At 40.3% G+C, this 24,375-nt stretch overlaps 1 protein-coding gene across 1 annotated transcript in view; it reads left to right on the plus strand.

Annotated features, from left to right (window-relative positions):
* The window catches only part of HMCN1 (hemicentin 1), a 468,291-nt gene that overhangs the window by 68,298 nt on the left and 375,618 nt on the right, over positions 1–24,375 (plus strand). The window contains exons 10-15 of the mRNA XM_089678830.1: positions 1,349–1,470; positions 9,649–9,924; positions 14,127–14,268; positions 14,809–14,936; positions 18,944–19,057; positions 19,145–19,303. Of these exons, the coding sequence (XP_089534956.1) occupies positions 1,349–1,470; positions 9,649–9,924; positions 14,127–14,268; positions 14,809–14,936; positions 18,944–19,057; positions 19,145–19,303 (941 nt within the window). The remainder of the gene's footprint in view (positions 1–1,348; positions 1,471–9,648; positions 9,925–14,126; positions 14,269–14,808; positions 14,937–18,943; positions 19,058–19,144; positions 19,304–24,375) is intronic.

The raw sequence follows: 24,375 nt of genomic DNA on the forward strand, positions 1-24,375 counted from the left end.
ACTCAGCGCGGTGTTGATCCAGCTGTTCTTTTATGATGTGCCTTGACTATATTGTCGTTTGTGAGTACAACACCTACTTTATTTTTTATTAAACATTTTTTATGGTAATGCACTAGGCCTGTGCGCCCTCTTTTTGTTCTTTCCCCATTCAGTATATTTGGATTCCCCCGGTCCATTTGAGGGCAGCAAGGTGTGCATGTTCCAGGACATTCTTAATGTGGTTGTAGCATCGAGTCCATCCCCAAGCGCAGGAGCATTTGTGTTTGCTGGGGACTTAGAGTGACTGTGCTGACACACTGCAAAGCCACGGTCCACCTTTGTTCAATATAGAAGCAGCTTCAGAGCAGTAAAGCTGGAGATAATGACGGTAGACAGGAAGTGGCCGAAAGTGTCTGGAGGCAAACAATTGTGAAAAAGTATTTAATGAAAGAAAAAGTGTTTCAACAAACCAAATGCTGCCTGATTAGAGCTTAGAACTACTTTACTATGCAGGTCAGTAGGACAGCAGATGAAGGGAAGCTTTTGATGTAGGGGACTGACAAAATACAAAAGTTAAAGTGTTACTAAACCCAGGACCCTGCATTCACTATATCTGGTCTCCCACAGTACACACTACATGAAAATGGAATTATTTTAGTAAATATAAACTGCTAAATACCTTTTCTCATCAGCAGTTAGAGCAGTCCTGTGAATCTATCAGTGTTCAGCAGAGCACCGGTTAAAGCTTGTAAGATAAGTTTTCTTTCTGCTCTAAGAGGATGCAGAACCCCTGACCTCTGTCTGGACAGTGCTGATTGGCCCTGTGCTGATCACATGCACTCTCCCAAGAAAAAAAAACAACCTCTCTAGCAATAAACACCAAACTGAGCATGTACAGAGTGTTTCCACACAATATGTCTTATCAGGAGATAAGAAGGGGACACTGGAAGAAGGGGATGATCAGAGAAATCAGGATCAAACAGCATTTTTACACAGTGCTGAGGATTAACCGCTTAGGTTCCCCAGTGAGCATATCAAGCATGCTTTACTGTATATACAGACTGATTTTACTGTTGTGGGTTTAGTAACACTAAGTAGAGACTAGCAGAAGAAACCATAGTTGTCGCCAGTGCAAGGCGTTCAATACTCTCAGAATTGTGTTAAATGAAGAGAATTCTCTGGACACTGTAGTTCTTGAAAACAAAAAGATTGTTAGTGTGGGTGGCAAGACAGGTAAGTATAATACCTTTACTTTTGAATTTTGTGACACTAAATGTATTCAAGCAGGTTTCAAATAGTTATAGCGAAATCACGAAGTGCATGTTATTGATTAAAATAAAAGTAATCATATTTAAACGTTTATTTGTAGAGAGTCAGTCAATGCAAGTTGGTTAATAGCCAATGTCTCTTCCCGTGATGAGGGTTACTATGACTGTTTTGTTACTAGCAGTGCAGGAAATGGACGGGCCCGGACATTTCTAGATGTAAATGGTAAGTAATAAAATAATAGGACGAAAAAATTATTACTGTACAATATAACAATTTTGATTCTAGCTAAGCCCCTAATAAACAATAGGAAGTGCATAGTGATATATGATATTTGTGTATTGTTACAAATCAAGTTTATTTAATGAAGTTCATCTCATTTGTGTATATGAATGCTAGAGAAATGGAATCTAGACAGGTGAGTGTAGATCTATTCTACTGCTGCTTATAAATATGCTAAAGTTTGTTGACTCGTTTTCTCTGAAGCCTCCAAGTTGAAATGTTGAAAAATCTCTTTCCTACGGCCTAAAATATATAGCTTTCAGATGGTTCTAACCTGGAAGTACGTTATGAATAGGATTTATGCTCTAAGTTGAATTCTAAAATGTGACAAAAAAACCCTTACAGTGAGACCCCTCATACTGCAAGGGTTACATGCTGGTTTAACCACTTGCCCTCCTGAGGATTTACCCCCCTTCCTGACCAGGCCTCTTTTTGCTTCTCTGCGCTGCACTAATTCAACTGATAATTGCGCGGTCATGCAATGCTGCACCCAAACGAAATGTACATCATTTTTTTCACACAAATAGAGCTTTCTTTCGGTGGTATTTGATCACCTGTGCGCTTTTTATTTTTCACGCTATAAACAAAAAAAGACCAAAGATTTTGAAGTAAAACAATATTTTTTACTTTCAGCTATAAAAATATATAGTAAACTCAAAGTTAGTTATAAATTTAGGCCAAAATGTATTCTGCTACATGTTTTTGGTAAAAAAAATCCCAATAAGTGTATATTGATTGCTTTGTGTGAAAGTTATAGCGTCTACAAACTATGGTATAGATACTGCAATTTACGCCATTGTTTTGCTATACAGCGCTCCGCTAGTTTAACGGACAATTGCGCAGTCATGCAATATGGTACATAAATTAAATTTATGTCCTTTTTTTCACACAAATAGAGCTTTCCTTTGGTGGTATTTGATCACCTGTGCACTTTTTATAACCAGAAAATTGTTTGAAGGAAATAAAAATTTTTGGAAAAAAACAATATTTTCTCATTTCGGTCATAAAAAATATCCAAAAAAACTAAAATTTCGTCATAAATTTAGGCCAAAATGTATTCTGCTACATGTTTTTGGTTAAAAAAATCCCAATAAGTGTATATTGATTGCTTTGTGTGAAAGTTATAGCGTCTACAAAATATGGTATAGATAATGGAATTTACACAGCTTTTACTTTCTGACTGCCCATCACATTTCTTGAGGTGCTAAAATACCAGGATAGTACAAACACCCTCAAATTTTTCGGAAAGTAGACACCCTAAGCTATCTGCTGAGGGGCATATGGAATTGAGTCCATGGAAGATGTATTTTTTTCCCACAAGTTTCTGGAAAATGACAAAAACATGTTTTTTACACAAAGTTGTCATTTAAATGATTTATTTCTCACACAAGCCATGTGTATATGTGGAATTACACCCCAAAATACATTCTGCTACTTCTACCGAGTATGGGGATACCATGTGTGTGAGACTTTTTGGGAGCCTAGCCACATACAGGAGCCTGAAATCCAATGACCACTTTGAAAGTCTGAAGGTGCGTAACTTCCTCATTACACTTCCTCACTACCTATCACAGTTTTGAAGGCCCTGACATGCCAGGATAGCACCAAACCCCCCCAAACCCCTTTCTGGAAAGTAGACACCCCAAGAAATTTAGAAAGAGGCATGGTGAGTATTTTGCAGATCTCATTTTTTCTCACAAGGTTTTGAAATATAAAAAAAGAACAGAATAAATGTTTTTGTTTTTTTTCTTCATTTTCCAAAAACTTGTGGCAACAAATGAGATCTGCAAAATACTTACCGTGCTTTTTATCAATTTCCTTGGGGGGTCTACTTTCCAAAAAGGGGTCATTTAGGGGGGTGAGGTGCTATCCTGGTATTTCAGGGCCTCCGAAACTGTGATAGATAGTCTGGAAGTGTAATGAGGAAATAAAGCCCTTTAAAAGCCTGAAGGTGCTTATTGGATTTTGGGGTCCTGTACTTGGTAAGACTGCCAAAACATCTCTCACATGTGGTACCCCCATACGTGGGAGAAGTAGCAGAATGTATTTTGGGGAGTAATTCCACATATACCCATGGCATGTGTGAGCAGTAAATCAAAAAATATATTTTTTTGGCATTTTCCAAAAACTTGTGGTAAAAAAATAAATTTTTCTATTGATTCAACATGCCTCTCAGCAAATAGTTTGGGGTGTCTACTTTCCAAAAAGGGGTCATTCTATGCCCAGCATTAGACGTTTATGCCACACATCACTCACTCTTCTAACCACCTGCAGACCAAGCCTTTTCTGACACTTTTTGTTCACTTGAAAAAAAATCAGTATTTTTTGCTAGGAAATTAATTTAAACCCCCAAAAATTATATATTTTTTTAAAGCAGAAAAAGTGTGTGGTATGCCCACCATTAGAATATACCGCCCTGCATCCATCCACTTCTAATGGTGGGCACACATTAGTTCACACTTTGCCACAAGCGCCAGTTCCAAGATTGAACAAATGTCTAAATAGTGGCACGCTTGAATCAAAATTGTCCACGTAGAAGTGGTACCCTATATGGAAAAAGGATGACACCAAGTCCCAAACTATCTTGCCACTGCTCCCCATGTAGTCGGGGCATCCGGGGGGCTCCACGTGATTGTCTTTTCCCTCATAAATCTAAAACTTATAAGTATAGCCTGTTGCCCTCTCACAGGTCTTCTACAACTTGACCCCATATCAGGGGAGAAATTGTTTGAATGCAAGGCGGCCAGAAAAATGAATGAGGGACTCATCAACACAGATGTATTTCTGGGAAATATAGACATCTGCAAATTTTTGGTTAAGGTGATTTGCGAGGGGCTGAATTTTGTGGAGCCGGTCAAATTCAGGGTCACCCTGAGGATGACAGAGTGTATTGTCGTTAAGATGCATAAAACACATTATACTCTCATATCTATGCCTGGCCATGGCAGCAGAGAACACGGGCATATGATGAATCGGGTCTGCTGACCAATACAACCGCAATTCATTTCTTTTAATAATGCCCATGTTGAGGGTTAAGCCCAAAAAAAATGTAAATTCGAAAACCATAATGAGCTTCCATGTGAATGGTCTGGCAAGGTCTGAATTTGGGTTGGCGGCGATAAATTGTTGTGCATCTAAATTGCTTTGATCCACAATCAACGCATACAGATATTCCGTGAAAAACAGCTCCAAAAATCAAGGAGGTATATGAAAGACCAAGATGTACTAGACCGCTGGTACTCGCCAGTTCACCAAAAGGTAGCGTGGCACTAGTACTGGCACTCTGCTGCATATGAAAGTCATCAAAATGTACCGGCAAGTGCTAACAGAGATCAGGCCTGATTCTGCAAACACTGCGGTTTTGTGTGCAATGTATCAAGTGACAGTGACCTACTGACACTGCACTTGCTGGGGGAGAAGGGGGGGCAAGCGTAGGGGCTAAAGGCAGGTGCTGGCAGGTGTCGAGGCTGATCCCGCTAATGCTGCATTTTTGGGGACGCTATACTAATGTGAACGCTGGTATAGTGCTGATCTGATCAAAGATATTGACCCGTTCAGACACTATACTAGCAATGGAGGTTTATTGTACATGAGTGTGCTCCTGGCAATCAAGGGTTAAATGTGATGACTGGTGTACTGACGGGCAATCTGACGCTGTCTGGGAGGGGCATGAAAACCACGGGAGTGCGAATCACGTGTATATATATATATATATATATATATATATATATATATATATATGTGATTTTGTGCACCCATGCTGCCCTGTATTTCTGCTATAGGGCGGTCAGGAAGCGGTTACAGAAGCGGTTTGTGTTACGTCGCTGCGTTAGTTTAACTGACAATTGTGCGGTCATGCAACACTGCACCCAAATTAAATTTACATCCTTTTTTTCCCACAAATTGAGCTTTCTTTTGGTGTTATTTGATCGCCTCTGCGTTTTTTATTTTTTGCGCTATAAAAAAAAAGGCTGACAATTTTGAGGAAAAAAAAACAACATTTTGGACTTTTTGCTATAAAACATGTCCAGTAAAAAAATGTAAAAACCAAATTTAGTTATATATTTCTGACAAAATGTATTCTGCGACATGTCTTTGCTTAAAAAAAATCTCAATACGTGTACATTATTGGTTTACGTGAAAGTTATAGCGTCTACAAATGGCGGGAAAGATACTGGGATTTTTTTTTATTATACTAATAATGGCACCGATCAGTGACTTATGGCGGTGATCAGCGATTTATGACAGTGATCAGTGACGTATGGCAGGACTGCGTGCCTGCGACGGACATTTTGACACTGGGGGGAACTGACCTGGGGTCACTGACATCCCCAGTGACACCAATACCCAGAGTATAAAGTCTTCTATCAGGTTCAGTGTCTCCTGAACTGACAGATAACAGACTTGCAGTGTAAACACTGCAGCTGAGCTATCTGTCAGTGATTACCGGTAATCGTCGGGACCTGGCGGGTAAAGACCGGCCGGGACCCAGTGATGGACACCCGCTGCTGCGATTGGCGGGACGGGTAGGGCGGGCACGCACCTCACGCTCCCCCTACCTGTTTGCAGAGCGACGTTAAAAGACTGCGCTGAGCACTGCGGCTGGTCTGCAACCAGTTAAGAGCTGGCAATTTTCACTGTGGGCTCCATATCCTTAATGTCCTCCAATCCTGGGTGCAGGCTGCTTGCTGTTATGTCAGTCCATAACATTATGGTAAGCTGCTCTCCTATTTTGTTATTGAGTGACATGTAAAGTCAATGCTTGTTTAGTCTAGGAAGAGCTGATCAGGCGTTATTACTTGCCTAACTCCTTGCTTCGACTAGCTCAGATGATCCCCTCTTCTCTGAAGCTTGTGGATGGGGCCTTGGCTACAGTTTTTGCAATGTAGGGCTACTAACCTTGTATTGTACATGATGGTAATGAGCATCTGGCTGCAGTCCAAAGCAGCTGTAGGGGCCGGTTGCTTGGATCAAGAGAACCTGCCAGAGCTAGGAGTAAAGCAAGTATTTTTCTGTATCTGCGAACCCCTAGTCTAACCAAACATTTAACCCTTTATGGAAGTGACTGGCAGGCTCCTGTAAACATCACAGTACCCTGTCTTAGATCTTTCAAGAGCCTACGTGTTATAGGAAAGAACACATCACCAACATCCCTTTAGACATGCATGTTTCTTTCTGCTGGCCTCTAGGTGTTGCAGACTGTACAGTCTGCTACATGAGCTGTAATGTAATCAGCATTATGCACCACCCAGGGAGTCTGCACATCCAGAGGGATCCTGGGGATGTGTTCTTTCATATAATACTCAGGAACAAAATGGTCGCAGGCAGAGAAAGCTAATATCTGTGAGAGATGGGCAACAACAGTACAGATCATATATAGGCTTGAAACAGAAAATGCTTTCATGGATCACTAATATGAATAGATCTCCCACTGCACAAGTTGAAATAAACGGTACCCTTTCAGACAAAAGTATTATTAAAAATGGTACAAGACAAGGCTGTCCCTTATCCCCAATACTTTTTATTTTAGCATTAGAACCTTTAATTCGCATGATCAATCAAAACAACTCAGTTCAAGGATTTCCCATATCCGGGAGAATGTATAAGATTGCTTCTTATGCAGATGATTTGTTACTTTTCCTGTCACAACCACATACATCTATCCCTAACTTAATGCAAACCTTTCAAGTTTTCAGCTGTTTATCCAACTTCAAAATTAATGTCGTTAAATCAGAGGCACTCAACTTGTCGCTCTCACCCGAAAATTTTAAATCCACACAACAGAACTGTTCCTTTCGATGGAAACAGAAAGCCATGAAATACCTGGGTATATGGCTTACTCCTACGTTAGAGAACCTTTACACTCATAATTTCATCCCACTTTTGAGAAATATGGAACAAGATCTTAAAAATTACTCCTGGTTTGGCAGAGCAGCTATTATAAAAATGACCATCTTGCCAAGATTGCTATACTGCATGCATGCTTTACCTATTAAATTGCCATCTAGCTTTTTCAAAAGATTACTAAATTCAAAGGCAATTTGTCTGGGCTCACAAAAAAACAGACAAACACTTCTATTTGATCACCAGATCTAAACAGGTGAGAGAAATGGGTTTGCCAGACTTCAAATTATACTATTATGCTCTACATTTGGCTAGAGTGGTAGGTTGGCATTGTCATGCTAAAAACAAAGATTGGATTGTACTAAAAGATTCTTCGATCTCTCTACCTCTCCAGTTTTTACCATGGATAGATAAATCTTTCTATCACAAACAAATAGCTCAACACCCTACAATTGGTGCTACCTTAGAGATCTTTCACAAAATGTCAAGATCTTGGGAAATAGCAAGTGTATTAGGGCCCTTAACATCTATTGCCAACAATCCTGAATTTCCATCAGGCCTATTTACAAACATTACACCACAGACATCTAAGAGCCTACCTTTACTAGCCATAGATTGCATCTTGACAAATGGTATGTTATCCAGGGATGAACTAAACAATATTAGTGGCGGAAAATTGATATCTTTTTGGACCTATTTTCAAATGTGTGACTATATCCAGGACCACAAACAAAAAACGTCCTTTTCCAAAGTTAGAAACAATATGTCTTAAGGGAACTGAGATGAAGAAAACTACATCTCTAGCTTATTCATGGATTCAAACTAAAGCCAAACTATCACTATCTAATGACCTTTCACACTTTTGTGAAAGGTCATTAGACACAACTTTCAAAGACATACAATGGCTAAATGCTTGTTCGCTAACTCATAAATAATCCCTCAGTACGAGATTGCAAGAGACGTCATATAAATTACTCACACATTGGTATGCTACACTGGACAGAGTTCACAAATGGTGACCCCAAAGCTCAGACATATGTTGGCGATGTGGTAGTGAAAGAGGCACTTATACCCTTTTGGGATGATATCCAAACCCTTATTTTAAAATAACCAAACCGGACCTGAACTTAAATGCTGCTTGGTGCTTGTTACACATCTCCTCATTCTCTTTCAAACGTTATAAAAACTCCCTGACAAAACACCTCCTCAACACAGCTAAATCTCTTATTCCCAAATTTTGGAAAGCACCTACAATAAAAGATTGGCTACAGGAAGTGGACAAGATCATCACATGGAAGAAACTCTGACCATGACTAAATACTACAAAATCTGGAATACATGGTTCCTTTTCACTTACTCTGATGACTACAAAAAACACTTGTCTCCTTGATCAAACTATATAGAACACTAGATGAAGTAGCTATATATCCATTGTCCTTCTTTATTTAATTTTTCTATCTCCCCCCCCCCCTTTTTTTTCCCTTTTTCTGCTGTCCATTAACTTCCCCTTATTTCTTAACCTTCCTTTCTTTCCCTCCTCCTATGCACTACACAATTTATGAAAGATTGGACCATACAAGAGTTTTCACAATACATTATGTTCAAAATGTTTTGTATTCTACAACCTGTTAAATTTTCTAATTTTATTATGATCCTAGTTAAATATGTAAGAACTCTCAATGTATATTGCACTTAGAGACAAAACTTATTCTTTGTTGTTGTGTTGGAATAATTTCTAACTTTTTTCAATAAAAATATAATTGTTAAAAAAAATGTATGCCAGTATGCAAGAAAAAAAGAGTTTGTAAACTCTTAATCTGTTGAAAAGTTCTTTTACATGGAGAGTCTCTCAATAACAGCACTTTCTGTTGAAGGCTTACAATGCCAAGCCAATGCCTTTCAATTAGCAGCAGTGCTATTATCTTTTTGTTTAAATTCCTTTAGTTGGCAATAGAGCTGCCTGACTTATAGACCTGATAGGCAGCTTATTGTCCAACTGAATGAGTGCACACGGCATGCTATCAATACTACTGATGATAGCAGTGGCTTAGTGTTGTCAAAAGCAGGAAGTGCTGTTACTGGCAGGATCCTCCAGGTAAGAAACTTTGCATAAGATTAACAAAACTGATTTGCTTTAGAAAGTTTTATGCAGTGAAAACATGATGCCAAACATAGAAAAGTATAGATTCTGAGTTTAAATACACTTTACATACACTTTAAATACCAATGTAAAATGCTAATATTTGTATTATGTATTGCTGTATTATTATTTTGTAGAACCACCACCTGTAATTAAAGCTTCAAATAACATCACCATCAATATTGGAAAGCAAGCAATACTGAGTTGCGATGTTTTAAGCACCGTCAGCTACAATTTTACATGGCTGAGAAAGAACCTTGATTTACGGCAAGCAAGTGTTTCTGGGATTCATATTCTGACTAATAACTCTCTAAAGATATTAAGTGCGGACGTTACTGATGCAGGGGAGTATATCTGCTTTGCATCAAATGAAGGTGGAACAGCTGCAGCATCTGTGATATTAAATGTACAAGGTAATGTCAATTGTTAGCTGGAAGGGAACACTGAAAACAACAAATGTTTTATCACCAGTGACTGACAAGTGTCTCCCTGTCTTCATTTCTCTTAACCTTTATCTTATTTACATGATCTTGTCTATGTCTTTACATGGACATATTACTCAGTTTTAAAGTTAGAAGAAATTAATTTACAATTCCAGACTTTTTTCAACATAAAAAGAGAGTACCCTAGCCTAGTGTCAAACACAATTTGCAGAACTACATTTTGAAAACATATAAGTAAGGTACCATCCCTAAAATGAGACTCTATAAAGATAAAAGTATTAGGGGTTTAGATCAATCTGTTGCTGTTTAGGAATCCCCCTAGCAACCTCTGGAGGATCTCTAGGGTTCCATGGAAATCCAGTTCAAAAAGGTTGCCCACCTCTGGGCAAATTAGAAATGATCCTTTGCAGTGAGGTTGTGCCTACACAACAGGAGGTTAATCGATCATCTTATCTAGAGGAGAGGAGAAACAGTTTTACTTAATTAATCCTCTGCTCCTCTGGCAGATGGCACTGCCCGCAATCCAGTGGTAACTGTCCTTTGGCATCATCACGTCTAGTGCAGGGCTTTGGATGCTGCTTTGGTCTTGTTGATGTCAGGACCCTAGACCGGTGAAGTGTGGGTGTGCAGATGGTGTGGGAACTCTTCTAGCTGTGGGAAGGAGCAGAGGATCAAGTAAAATGGTAAGAAAGTGAACAAATACAGCAAATGTTTACTGAGCTTAGGGTTTATATTAAAAATGTTTAGTATGAAATGTTTCTGAGCAAGTCAAAGAAGCTCATGAATGATATTTGCATAGGGATAACTGCATTGTAATCAAACACAAGGATTCACTGGTGATCACCTATTATGCAGGTATGTCCTTCACTCAATCTGAGGGACTTTGGAGAATTTGTAAACTACAGAGTCCTACCACCATCCACTTTTTTCATTGCGATGGAAAAATATCATGTTGTGAGCAATAGTGATGGGCTGAACACCCCCCTGTTCGGTTTGCGGTCGAACATTTGAAACTACCGAAAGTTCAACCGCGATCGTCGAACAGGGACAATTTATTGAGCAGTATCTTACCAAGTATGCGGTTAGATACTGCTCAGTTATTAAAATACCGCATGAGTTGTATTGTTAAGTCATGCTGTATTTTAGTAGTGAAACATTCATTCATGTTTCAGCTGTCAGCGGGGTTCACTGACAGCTGAATGCTCCCCCTCATGAACCATACCAGGCCACATGCCCTCAACATGGGGGGGGGGGTGCTTTGGGGCATGTTGATGGAGACAATGGCCTCTTTCCCACAACCCTGGCTGGTGGTTGTGGGGGTCTGCAGGCAGGGGGGCTTCCCCATATGAAGGAGTATGGGGTACATGGTACCGCTTCCCATTCACAAAAAAAGTCTAGAGTAAAAAAAGACAGGAGACAGTCTTTGACAAGCCCTTTATTAAAAGTAAAAATAAAAAAAAGTCCCCGAAGAAGATCCAATGTCAATCACTGCCTGCAACCTGAAAAGAGAAAAAAAAATCAGCTCTGCCCTTGATGCTGGTTCCCACTGTCTGACAGCTGCGCCGCAATGACAGTTCTTAAATAGGGTGATGACATCACAATGGGGTGGGATCGCCCTGCCCCTTGTGATATCATCATGCCCTGTGATCGCCCACAGCATTGCATCTGACCTGTAGTCAAGTGCAATGCTTTGGCCAATCGCAATGCACTGTCAGGGCGCAATGCATTGTGGGGCACAGCAGGCGAACACACAAACGGCCCATGTTCGAGTCGAGCTTACGTTCGACTCAAACATGCAGCCCATCACTAGCTAGCAATGCTATAAGAACTTAGCTGAGACTTCTCCTTGGTAAATGCGGCAGGTAGCTTTTGCAAATCTGCAGATTTTGTCGATAGATTTGTTTGTTGTTATTATTATAAAAAAGAGCAGTCCTATTAAGCAGAACATCTATACTTACCTTTCTGCCAGTCTATCTTCAAACACCACTGCTGCACTGCTGCCCAGTTGCTGCAGGTATTCCACACTAAATGATCTGTAAATACTTGCTCTCCCTGCTCTGTATTTGCTCATGCCCAGGGGCATCCCTAGGCAGTTGCGGGGGTGCGCGCCGCACAGGGTGACACCTTTTCCACGGGGTGATACCGGACCCGCTCCACTAGGGGCAGACTGACCATTCGGGCACTGCCCGAGGGCCCGGGGTCACTAGAGGGCCCCATGAGAGGCTCAGTCTATCCCTGTATGTGCCGCTTCTGAAATAAGCAAGCATTGTGGGGATGGACAGTGAGGTAGGCACTTCGGACACCTCTTCTCCTCGGAGTTTCAGCAGGATGGAGAGATTACAGGTATAGCTGAAGAGAATCTGTCTCACAGGCTGCTGTTCTGCTACTTCCCCGTTTTCTAGAGATTTCTGGAAGCAGGGGTGGACTGACCATTTGGGCACTCGGGGTCAGTAGGGGGCCCCATGAGATGCCCCTGGTACCTTTCATAGGCTTTTTTGGGTGTGGTTTGATTGTGGGAGAGGACACAGGGGCTCCATGATCCCCTATTGCCCAGGGGCCCCATGAGTTGCCCAGGGGCTCCCTGTCTGGAAGTATAGTGGGAAGGTCCCTGGGAGGTGTGCCCAGAAGGTGAGGGAGAGACCATAAATATTCTGAGGCCTAGCAGCAGAGTTCCAGGGTCCAGACTTCTGGGGGAGACCCTTTATGCAGGGCCTCTCCCCCTGGGGCAGAGAGAGAGAGATGCACAGAGGAACCTATAGAAGACATCGAGGTCCCAGCTAGGCTTAGCTTGGGGGCCTGCCAAAGGCAGACTAGATCAGAAAATGAGCAGAGCCAGAAGTGAGTTGGTGGGAGGGAGCCCAACCATTCTTGGGACTGATTAAGTACTTAATCCTGCTATACAGAGGAGAAGTGACTGTGGGATGGTTTATCTCACTAGCAGGTGCAGTGTAGCTAGGAGTTGTGCAAGACAGCCAAAAGAGTGCAAAACTGCTAAAGTGTGTTCAGTACAGCCAGGGGTTGTACAAGTCAGCCATAAGAATACAGTGCAGCTTGAGGTTGTGCAGTACAGCCTGTATATTTGTACATAGAAGCCAGAAGCCTAGCATTCCACAAGTTCTACAGTTCTACAGTTTCAGGGTATCCCATGCTTCTCATCCCTATCCAAGTTCCTGTTCCCAATAAAACCATAAATGAAACCCCTTGACTGACTCAAAGGAAGAAAGCTGGAAATGCTCTGTCTGGCCATACATGCTGTTAGTGGGGGGAAATAGGCCCAAATAACCAGCGGCTCTTGTGGGGGTAGTGCTGCATGTTGTGTGATTTATAGAGAACCTAAAAGGATAGAAATATGTGAGCTGCCATTAGTACCTTGATTTTAAAGGTGACGGCTCTGGGACTGTCATCTTAATCCAAGCTTCATTACCTAACACGGCACTGACCTGGAATGTTCATGGGCTCTGGACATACTGTATCTAGGCACTTTTTTGTTTCAGGTTTGTGACTCACTAGGTGGATAAGCCTGGCTTAGGTAGTACATTGCACCCTTTTTTCTGCATTCACATTTTTAAGTCATCTACAGAATTACCTTAGGGTAAATTAAATCCCTTGCTATAATGTGTCTTTGCATGTGTGTATTACAGCAGTTGTTCACTACTCAAAGTGCTTGTAAAGGCAGAAGTTTTTCTATCTTAATGCATTCTCTTTTCCCTCCCTATAAGACCCCCCTCGACCCCCCCCCTATACTTAACCAACACCAATCTCTATCCAGCGCTTTACACATCTGCAACAATGCTACTCTTCTCTCTCCTCTCATAGAAAACTCAGCAGATGCCAATCAATTCCAGTGATGCGGGAGCAGAGGCAGGGCTGAGCCACACTGTATGTGTCAATGGATACACACAGCATGGTTCGGAATTGTGCCTGCACCAGTGCCCCCATATCAAACAGCTTGGTTTGGGGGCACTCAGCAGGGGGAGGAGCCAAGACTTCCATCAGGGGACCCGAGAACAGGTGGATCGCGGCTGCTCAGTACAAAACCATTGAACAGAGCAGGTAAGTATAACATGTTTGTTATTTTAAAGAAAGAAAAAAAAATGGAGGACTAGAATCACTTACAAAAACTATCATCATTGGATTTTTATTGTTTTGTTTTGTTTTTTAATTCTTTGCAGACCCACCCAAAGTTTTAGTAGAGCCGAAAAATTTAACATTTACTAAAGGACTTAAAATTAAGCTTAAGTGCTCTGCAACAGGATTCCCTATGCCTCAGATAGTCTGGACCCACAACGACATGTTCCTCACATATTCTAGCAGGTGAGATACACATTTTATATTTGTGTTTTCTTCTATAGGGACACTAGAAAAAAGTTTATTTTTACAGAGCGTGCAGGAATATCAACAGAGTGCTCTGCAGATGGTTGAATGATCCGCCCCTCCATTGGTAGATTACCTTTTATTCATAGAAGCTGTAGTAATGGCTTCTATGAATGCTGGGCAGAAGAGCAGCATGATTGGGCACTCTTGATGAGTGTCTGTTACAGCTCCTCGGCTATTTTAACCCTCACTGCACCAGAAGATTACAGCGGTGGGGATGGGGATAGACATCAATTGAGAAAAATTTCTACTGAATTAGAAGACAGAAGCACATGGGGACACATCACACTGAAGGTAAGTAATGTTTCTTGTGCTTCTTTTGTTATTTATTTATTTTTTGTAGGTAAGCTTAGGATTTAAACTACTGTGTTCACAAATACTTTACCTTTGCCTGGAATTGCTTTTTGCAAACTGTCACTACACACAAAAACACAAGTTTCATTTAGTGAACATTTTATTTAACACTATTATTTTATACAGATATGTGATAACTGAAGATGGCAGCTTTATTATTAAAAATGCAATGGAAAAAGATTCTGGAATTTACATGTGTCTGGCTGCTAACAATGCTGGAACAGATAGACAGACATCCAAACTCACTTACATAGGTAAGTGTATAAAGTTTAAAGTGATTCTAAAAGTTCATTTTATTTTTTGCAAAATAACAAACATGTCTATACTTACCTGCTGTGTGCAGTGGTTTTGCACAGAGCAGCCTGGATCCTCCTCTTCTCGGGTCCCCTGCAGGCTCTCCTGGCCCCTCGCTCCTGTCGGGTGCCCCCACAGCAAGTAGCTTGCTATGGGGGCACCTGTTGCTCCATGTGTCCATTCACACACGGAGCCATGGCTTGGCCCTGCCCTCCCCTTTCCTCATTGGCTGACTGGCTGTTATTGACAGCTGTCTCCGCCAATGATGAGGCAGAGACCCTGGACAGCCAAGGCTGTCATTCACATTGCTGGATCGCGATGAGTCTCAGGTAAGTATTGGGGAGGCTGGGGCACTGCTGCACACAGAAAGTTTTTTACCTTCATGCATAGAAGGCATGAAGGTAAGAAACCTTGAGCCTTTACGACCACTTTAAATATGTATCGCAGCAGTTATTTATTTTTTTTTAGACAGATAAAGCTTTCAGATATACTGACTGTCTAGCTCATTTCTTATAAACTGCTAGGATAGTACACATGCCCTCAAACTATAGCAAGATTCTGCTATAGGGCGGTCAGGAAGTGGTTACAGAAGCGGTTTGTGTTATGTCGCTGCGTTACTTTAACTGACAATTGCGCTGTCATGCAACACTGCACCCAAATTAAATTTACGTCCTTTTTTTCCCACAAATTCTGCATTCTTTCGGTGGTATTTGATCGCCTGTGCTTTTTTAGTTTTTTGCGCTATAAAAAAAAAAGCTGACAATTATGAGAAAAAAACAATATTTTGGACTTTTTGCTATAGAACATGTCCAGTAAAAAAATGTAAAAATCAAATTTCGTCATAAATTTCGGCCAAAATGTATTTTGCGACATGTCTTTGCTAAAAAAAATCCCAATACGTGTAAATTAATTGGTTTACGTGAAAGTTATAGCGTTTACAAATGGCGGTATAGATACTGGATTTTTTATTTTTTATTATACTAATAATGGCGGTGATCAGCGACTTATGGCGGGACTGCGGCGGACATTCTGACACCGGGGGGGTAACTGACTTGGGGTCACTGACATCCCCAGTGACACCAATACAGTGTTCAGTGCAAAAAAAAAAACACTGACACTGTACTAATGACACTGGGGAGGAAGGGGTTAACTTTTTTTAGGCAATGAAAGGGTTAACTGTGTGAGGGGAGTGTTTTACTAGGGGGTGGATGGGGTGTGCTTCACAGAAACACGCTGGCTGATCCCAAGAGATAAACTCCTCTCTCAGGTTCAGCGTGCTCGGAACTGACAGGGAGCAGAGATGCAGTGTAAACACAGCAGCCGTGCTCCCTGTCAGTGATTGCCGGTAATCTCCGGGACCCGGCGGGTAATGCCCGGCCGGGACCCGGTGATTGACACCTGCGGCCGCGATTGGCGGCACGGGTAGGGCGGTCACGTGCCTCACGCGTGCCCCCTACCTATTTTGCAGAATGCCGTTTAAAAACGTGATTCTCCTCAGCGGTGCCGCCCTGCCGCAGTATAAACACTGTGGCTGGACGGCAACCAGTTAAACAGATTTTGTGCTTGTGCTCTGTACACACTGCACACATAAAGTATGCATCAGTAGAAGCAAAAAATGGACCTGCATTTGTAACGTCACTAGAAAGAAAAAGTATCCTGCATTAGTGGTGTCATTGCAATTAAGCACATGATCGAGGTAACCCCTGTTCCTGAATTAAAAGAAAAATCTAATTTTTTCTTGCAATCATGTTAATCAGAAAAGATCCTCATAACCCCTATAAATTAAGAGTCCAGGGAACCCTGCATCAAATGAAACAGGTGAGCACTGTCAAAATGCAACAAAGTGTTATAATCAGTTGGCTTAGAAATTAGAAAAGTACAGTACTTGCTGTAACAGATGGAAACCTCCATGTTCTAAGACGTAATACAGAAAAACATTTTACATTATCCCCGGAAATAGAAAATGTAAAAATAATCAGAAAGCTCCAGTAGACTTTCTGCAGTTCCCCTCCGGATCAGAAAGATGTCATCAGTGAACTCCCTGTCATTGTTTGACTCAATCCTGGAAGTACTCTTAAGGGTATACAAAAAAAAATATAAAAATAAGGGCTTGTTTACACTTGCTTCAATTTCAATACACATTAAAGTGCCTACTTGCTTTTTTTATGTGTTTTTGATGCTTCTGTAATGCTTTGATGATGTTATGGTGGCGCTTTTTTAAAGCTTTATTGAAACTTGGCAGATGCCCTCTGTGTTTGTTGATATCTCCAATATACCTGCAATAGCTCCAAAACATAGAAAATCTAAAGTTGAATAAAACCCTCTCAAAAGCTTTAGGTGCTGCAAGCAAGCATTGTCATAGACTTCTATGACAAGTGGTGCATACTACAATGATTTCAAGCTTCCACAGAGATTGGCCAGGTTGGACCAATCTAACTATCCAAAAATGAAATTCAACTTTAATTATGTTTTTTTGTATTAGTTATTGCTATGGTGTTTTTAGATCTAAGAGTTTCTATAAGAAGAATGGGCAATAGCACGTGCTGTATATGGAAAATATAATCAATGCATAATAATGTTTTCAGGATGTGTGTTCATTCTAAGAGTGTAAATAGTAAAGTTAATTAATAAGAAAATATGTTAACTTGAGAATGATAAGATTTTAAGTGTATTTGATTAGTAGTAAAGCAAATAATTACTAAAAGTTAGACTTTGGAAGAAACAAAAAAAAGAAGTGGGAAAATAATTTATTAAACAGAAGACATAGATTATAATAAACATATGGGAATGAAATGATCCACTGAGTGGTTAAAAGCAAATCATAAAAGTTTTGGTCTCTTCTCTACAGTATGTGTAAGTGTAAAAAAGGAATTTTCACAAAGGACATTCAATTATGTCATGACCATGTGACCACTCAGTGAGGAAAGTCCTGATGTTTTTTTACTGAGCATGCACAGAGTTTTTATACAATTTTACACTGTTGTTTAATTGTACAATTAAGACCTCTGAAACTCCAAAAATTAGTGCCATATACTTTTTGAGAAAACTTTTCATGATTAATGAATTTGAAGGCCTCAATTTACCCTTTAAATGTCTACAAGTTGGTTTTATATATTAGAAAATAATTATTTGAAGTGATTCAATAATGAATTTGCAACACATTTCTGGTGGTATGGTCCATTTACAACAGCCTGCTCCTAATTCATGAAAACCTTGTGACAGTTTCCTTAAGTATTCCTACATGTGTAAGACTGTGACAAATTTTATAAGAATTACCACTAGTTCTCAGATACGTAGTAATTAGGATGAACTCTATATTGGTGTACAGAGATGTGCCAATGCTCACAGTGGGGCATGTTTTCACTGGGAAGCTGTCGTGAATGTGACAGCTTCCACTTCCCTACCATGCCTCTTTCCAACAGGCACAAGGCTTTTGTAAGCACCAGCATTTGTTGTGCAGAGGCATTACAGAAATGTCTAAAAAATATCTAACTCATGAATTCCAGGATTTGGTGTTGTCTTGGGAATTAAACTGTTGAAAAAACACCATAAGTTAAGGACAGTTGTAGGGTCCATTCCCACTACAGGCTCAGTTCAAAGCTTTAACACCTGCCTAAGACACTCTATTTTCAGCCATGTGATTGTAATTTTAAAATTAAATTCAACTGAAAACAACCTTTGTGACAATAAAGATACTTATCCTGCTCTGTTAGCCTTTTGAATTGAGCCTTATGTGTTGTGTTAAGGCGTTGCATTGCCATAACTCGTCAGTATTAATGCCCCCCCTAAAATTATGATTTTTTTGCACATTTTTCCTAAATCTTTATGCTTGAAATTACAGATCTTTTTTTCTACTGTTAGATATTGGTTGGCTTTTGTGTTTTAGATGTTGAAGACTGTGTCTGCTGTCTTCTAATATATTTCCTTTCATAAATGTATTGATAGCATTGTGTCTTTTTTGTTCCAGAGGCCCCTGTGGTGACAGTTGTCAGAAAAGAAATGTTAATAGCAGTTGATACTGAAGCAAATATAGAATGCAAGGCAACAGGGATTCCAGAGCCACAGTTTGATTGGTATAAAGGTATAAAACATAATCATATTGTAGTTCAGCATTTAGTAATGCTGAATATGATGTAATGCCTATTGATTTTGTAATTTATTCATGCAGGAGATGTAAAGTTGATTACATCCTCAGATATTTCTATTGATCACATTCTTGGAACACTAAAAATTAAAAAAACACAATATATCGATGCTGGGGAATATACTTGTGAGGCAAAGAATGAAGCAGGAAAATCAAGTGGAAAAATTACCCTTACTGTTGGTGGTAAGCATATGCAAGCAATTCGTTTTTTGCATAGCAGAGTGCGTATTTTGTATGTTCTAGATACTTTAAGGAAAACAGTATTTACAGTGCCTTGAGAAGTGTTCACTACCGCCCCCCCAAGCCCTTTACCCTCCCCGATATTTTACCTGTTTTGTTGCATTTGAGTTTTTTGGGACTTTACCATGTGATATACATGTGCCTTTGATTTTGAATGTGCAAAATATTTTTATTTAGACTTTGCTTTATATTTTAATTTAGTTAAAAAAAGAAGAAATCTTAAGTGTGCATAAGTATTAACCCCTTTTGCTATGAAACCCCTGAATGAGAACCCCTAAATTCACTGTAACATAATGGCTTGAATATGGCAGCACTACAACTAGAGACCTGACAAGAGAAGGCTGCACACAACCTCAGAGACTGGACAACAAGGACATTGTTGAAAGATGCAACAAAAATACCATAGATAACTGAAGAAGTTGCAAAGATCCACAGTGGAGATGGAAGCATCTGTCCATGGGACCTATTTAAAGTAGAAAGCAATACTTTTTTTATTTTGGATAGAATAAGGATGTATTATAACCCTGTGAGTTTAATTTTGTCAATTTGCATCCCACTGGGGAGACTTTCCTTAATTTTCTGTCTCATAGCCAAAACTGGAAGTGAGAGGAAATTTGTCCATAGTGAGGGAATCCTTAGCTGTCACCAGGGTCACCAGAACTAGCTTCCCGATTGGAAGATTTCCTTCCTATTACTGTTCTGGTGACAATCCCAAATTAGGGTTTTTCCTTTACTGTCACTTTCAGTGATAATACTAACCATGACATATGGAGTTTGATAACATGAGCTCAGACAGAAATAAATACAGGATAGATGTTTTAATAACACTTTACGCTATTTAAAAACTAAAAAAAAGAAAAGATTTGCCTTTAGTTATACTTCAGCCAGTAGACTCCAGAGATGTGGACTTTATGGAAGAGTGGCCAGAAAGAAAACATTGCTTAACCTTTTGACTTCCAGAAGGTTTTGTCCCATTCATAAACAGGGCATTTCTTGCTATTCAGCATGTAGGCAGGTGCAGTCTGTTTTCTCCACTGTAGGTGGTTCTCAAACTGGAGTGGCCAGAGAGGAAGTCAGGAGAACAAAAAAGGGGGAGGGGGGGGGGGGTTGTGAAAAGAGATTCACAGAAAAGTGGTTGCATCATGGACAGAATGCGATACTCAGGATAATTCCGCGTTGACCTCATACGTCAGATATGTCACTTCCGGTCATACGCATTGGCCCCACACACGCTGACCAGCAGGGAAGCGGCCATATTTGGGAGCCACGAGCTGTGCAAGGCTGCACAGGCACCAAAGGGAGAACGGAGCCTGCCAGTTACAGTCCCGATGGTGGCAGCTGCCCCCGGGACTATGCCTGGTAATCCAGATGGAGGAAATTCTCAGAAAGTATCACCTATGGCTCAGGTGGTGAGTGAACTGTTATACAGCTAGACGAAAAGATGTTTTTTCGCCACTCTTTACATACATCAACAAGAATACATATTAAGTGACTGTCCATTTGTCATCAATTTATTGCAGGATGGGGAAAAAATTATTCACTATCCAGGTGCAAGGCACCATTTATTTATTACAAGAGATGGAGGACCCATCAGGCTTCACATTATCATCTTTATTAAGGTGGTCTATAGCCCGCATGTGGCGGTGAAGAAACCCCTTGAAGCAGGGCCCTGCCATCTTTATCATCTTATTTCACTAAGGATATCAACAGTGATTCTTTTATGATTGACTCTGCATCCATATATATGGGCATAGATAAAAAGGGGGTAAAACGAGCGCTGGATGGTGTTGGAACAAAATATAAAAGCAGCTGGCATGAAAGGCAAACCTCAAAAACGCCTCATGGGGTAACAGTCACAAAAGGAAAACATGCAGCGCTAGGATATTGAGGTATATCTCACAATGCAACACAGCTAACATATAAGTGATGGTGTATACAACCTCTACTACAACATTCTCATGGTCAAAAAGGTGTACATGGTGACATTGGTGTCAAAGTCAATATATCAGTGGAATGACATAAGGAAATCTGTGACATCTGTGGTAGGAAGTGTGGCTGTAGAATGCACTAACCAGATAGCGCAAATAGTAGCGCATTGGAGTAAAATGACCTATTCCTGGTCAATGGATCAGGAACCCTGCCAGAGTGGTGGTCGTCTCTGCTGCAGTCACCAGAATCATCTGCGTCCTCTCCAATTATGGCATCACCAGACATCAAGTGGGATAAACGCTCATCCGATATGTTGTAGAATCCTTTATAACGGCAACCTCCAGGGGGTGTGGTGCACGCTCATAGAACAGGAGTCACCTTAAGGGCTCAAAAATAAACCCAAAAGAGAGGCTTCCGATAGTGTAGTAACTTTTATTAAGGAGTATAAAACAAATGTAGCACTTACATGATGCAATTTACAATTCCAAGTGGTGTGAAGGTGGCCGCCCGTATCAAGGTGTGGACAATAATGGTAGGTAAAGTAGCATCTCACTAACACGTTTTGTGGCAAATGCACGTTGTCAAATAACTGGCAGCTGTCACAGAGCAGATCAGCACTGATGTTCAGTGCCCTGCAGTGCCACCCACCAGTGCCACCCACCAGTGCCCGCTTCAGTGCCACCCATCAGTGCTGCTCAGCAGTTGCACCCAAATGCCATCAGTAAGTGCTGTTGCCCATCAGTGCCTATCAGTGCCTGTCAGTGCTTCCTATAACTGCCCATCAGTGCTGCATATCAGTCTAGCATCATCAGTGCCTTCTCATCAATGCCCACCAGTGCCGCCTCATCAGTGCCCATCAGTGCTGTCTATCCGTGCCACCTAATCAATTCCCATCAGTGCCCATCAGTGCTGCCTATCAGTGCCCATCAGTGCAGCCTATCAGTGCAGACTCATCAACGCACATCAGTGAAGGAGAAAAATTACCTGTTTGCAAAATGAATAACAGAAACAAGGAAAAACTTTTTTTTCAAATTGTTTTGCTCTTTTTTCGTTTATAGTGCAAAAAATAAAACACCATGTGGTGATTAAATACCACCAAAATAAAGCTCTATTTGTGTGAAAAAAATGCTAATTTCATATGTCTACAGTGTTGCATGACTGAGCAATTGTCATTCAAATTATGACAGTGCTGAAAGCTGAAAATTGGCATGAGCATGAACCCTGATTTACTGACAGCCTCATCTCATTTTCAGAGGCCCTAAAATGCCATGACAGTACAAATACCCCACAAAGACCCCTTTTTGGAAAGTAGGCAGTCCTATGTATTAGTAAGAATCGAGGTGAATTTTTTGAAGTTGTAAGTTTTTGTCACAAGTTTTTGGCAAATGAAGAAATTAAATAAAAAAAAAAAACTTTTCACAATATTTTTTTGCACACTCTCACCAGTGCAGTACATTATCATCATATGATTGGTGTAGCGGTGATCACTGATACTGACTGGTGACAGAATGTAAAATAAATAAATAACTATTTTTAAATTAATTTTTTAAATTTTTTTTTGCTATATGCTTTTTTTACATACTTTCATCAGAATAGGTCAGTATCACCATACTGACACTGTACTACCCTGGGGGGGTGTTGTTGATCAGAAGGTTTTTTTTTCAACACTATAATTGCTTATAACAGTGATTAGCACTTTTTTAAGCAATAGTTTTCACTGTCATGAATGGCTTTCCATTAATGACAGCTTGCCTACTGTTGTGGTGTTGTGATGATTGGCTACAGCTAATCACATGGTACAGGGCGCCCGGTATCATGTGATAGCTGTGGGCCAATCACAGCATCACAACAGTAAGTAAACTGTTCATGAATGAAAGCCATTCATGGCAGGTTGCTTACATAAATGGCATGTGATTGCTATGATTGGTCATAGCAATCACATATTACCCCGACCGCTCATAGTGGCTGGGTACCAAGCACCATGATCTGCTGATTAAAAATACTGCTAAAGGTACACTGGAGGGAAATGTTTACAGTATATATCTTGGAATTGCCTAGTAAAAGGCCAGACTTCGTTTTGATTAAGATTTTAAGGTATTACTTGACGATTGCTGTATTCCAGTGCAACACATCTAACTTGAAGGATCTCTAGCTGTTTTATCTTAAAAATGGGCAAAAAGTCCAATGGCTAGATGTGCTGAGCTAATAGAGACATACCCCAAGAGATTTGCAGCTGTAATTGCAAGGTGGTTCTACAAAGTATTGACTTTGGGGTGAATACTACATATGGTACAAAGCTCCTAAACATCCAAATTCCAGGTTGTAATGCAACAAAATGAGAAAAAAGCCAAGTGGGTGAATTCTTTCAGAAGGCACTGCACAGTTTATATATGTATGTTGTAAAAATTACTTTACCCAACAGGCAGGATATACTCCAGTTTGGATTCTGAAAACCTAAAAATCTTTTCTTCAAATTCAAGCATTTACATATTTTCAACGAACAGTATATGCACTTTAAAGCACACATTCACTAACCTCTGCAGCTGCAAGCACTGTGGAGCAATATATTCAGAAAATCAAACGCAGGAACACTGACATTGCTCATAAGCCCATCTTCCCCCTGCTCCCCATCTACCATCAGGAGCCTTCTAATTTCAAATGTAAACACAGAGTCCTGTGGGAGGGAGAGCACCATGAGTTGCGCTGTTATAAGGACTTGAACAACTTCAATACTTCTGTGAACTTTTATGATATCTAGCTTTACAAAGTCTACAGAAACACAAAGCTATAGCAGTCAGTAAGTACTGGCTTTTTACTTTTAGCTTGTTACTGCTTTCAAAGAATATGCAAACATTTGAATTTATATATCCTTGCCATAGCTTTACTTTAAAGTGTGGCAGGTGTCCGTGACAGAGATGCAACAGTTACAGTGCCTTCAGTTTCTTTTCACTTTACCTTTTCCTTCACTTTCTGCTTCAGTTTCAGTTTTTTTGTCTTTTGCTTGCACATTCACGTCTCTTTCCTACTGTACATATGTTTTCTATTTTCTATTTTCCTTTCTCTTGGTAGTCCCTTTGGTTCTTCCT

Source organism: Staurois parvus, unplaced genomic scaffold, assembly GCF_062004578.1.
Source record: "Staurois parvus isolate SC_StPar_1 unplaced genomic scaffold, SC_StPar_1.0 ptg000210l, whole genome shotgun sequence".
NCBI classification, from domain to species: Eukaryota; Metazoa; Chordata; class Amphibia; order Anura; family Ranidae; genus Staurois; species Staurois parvus.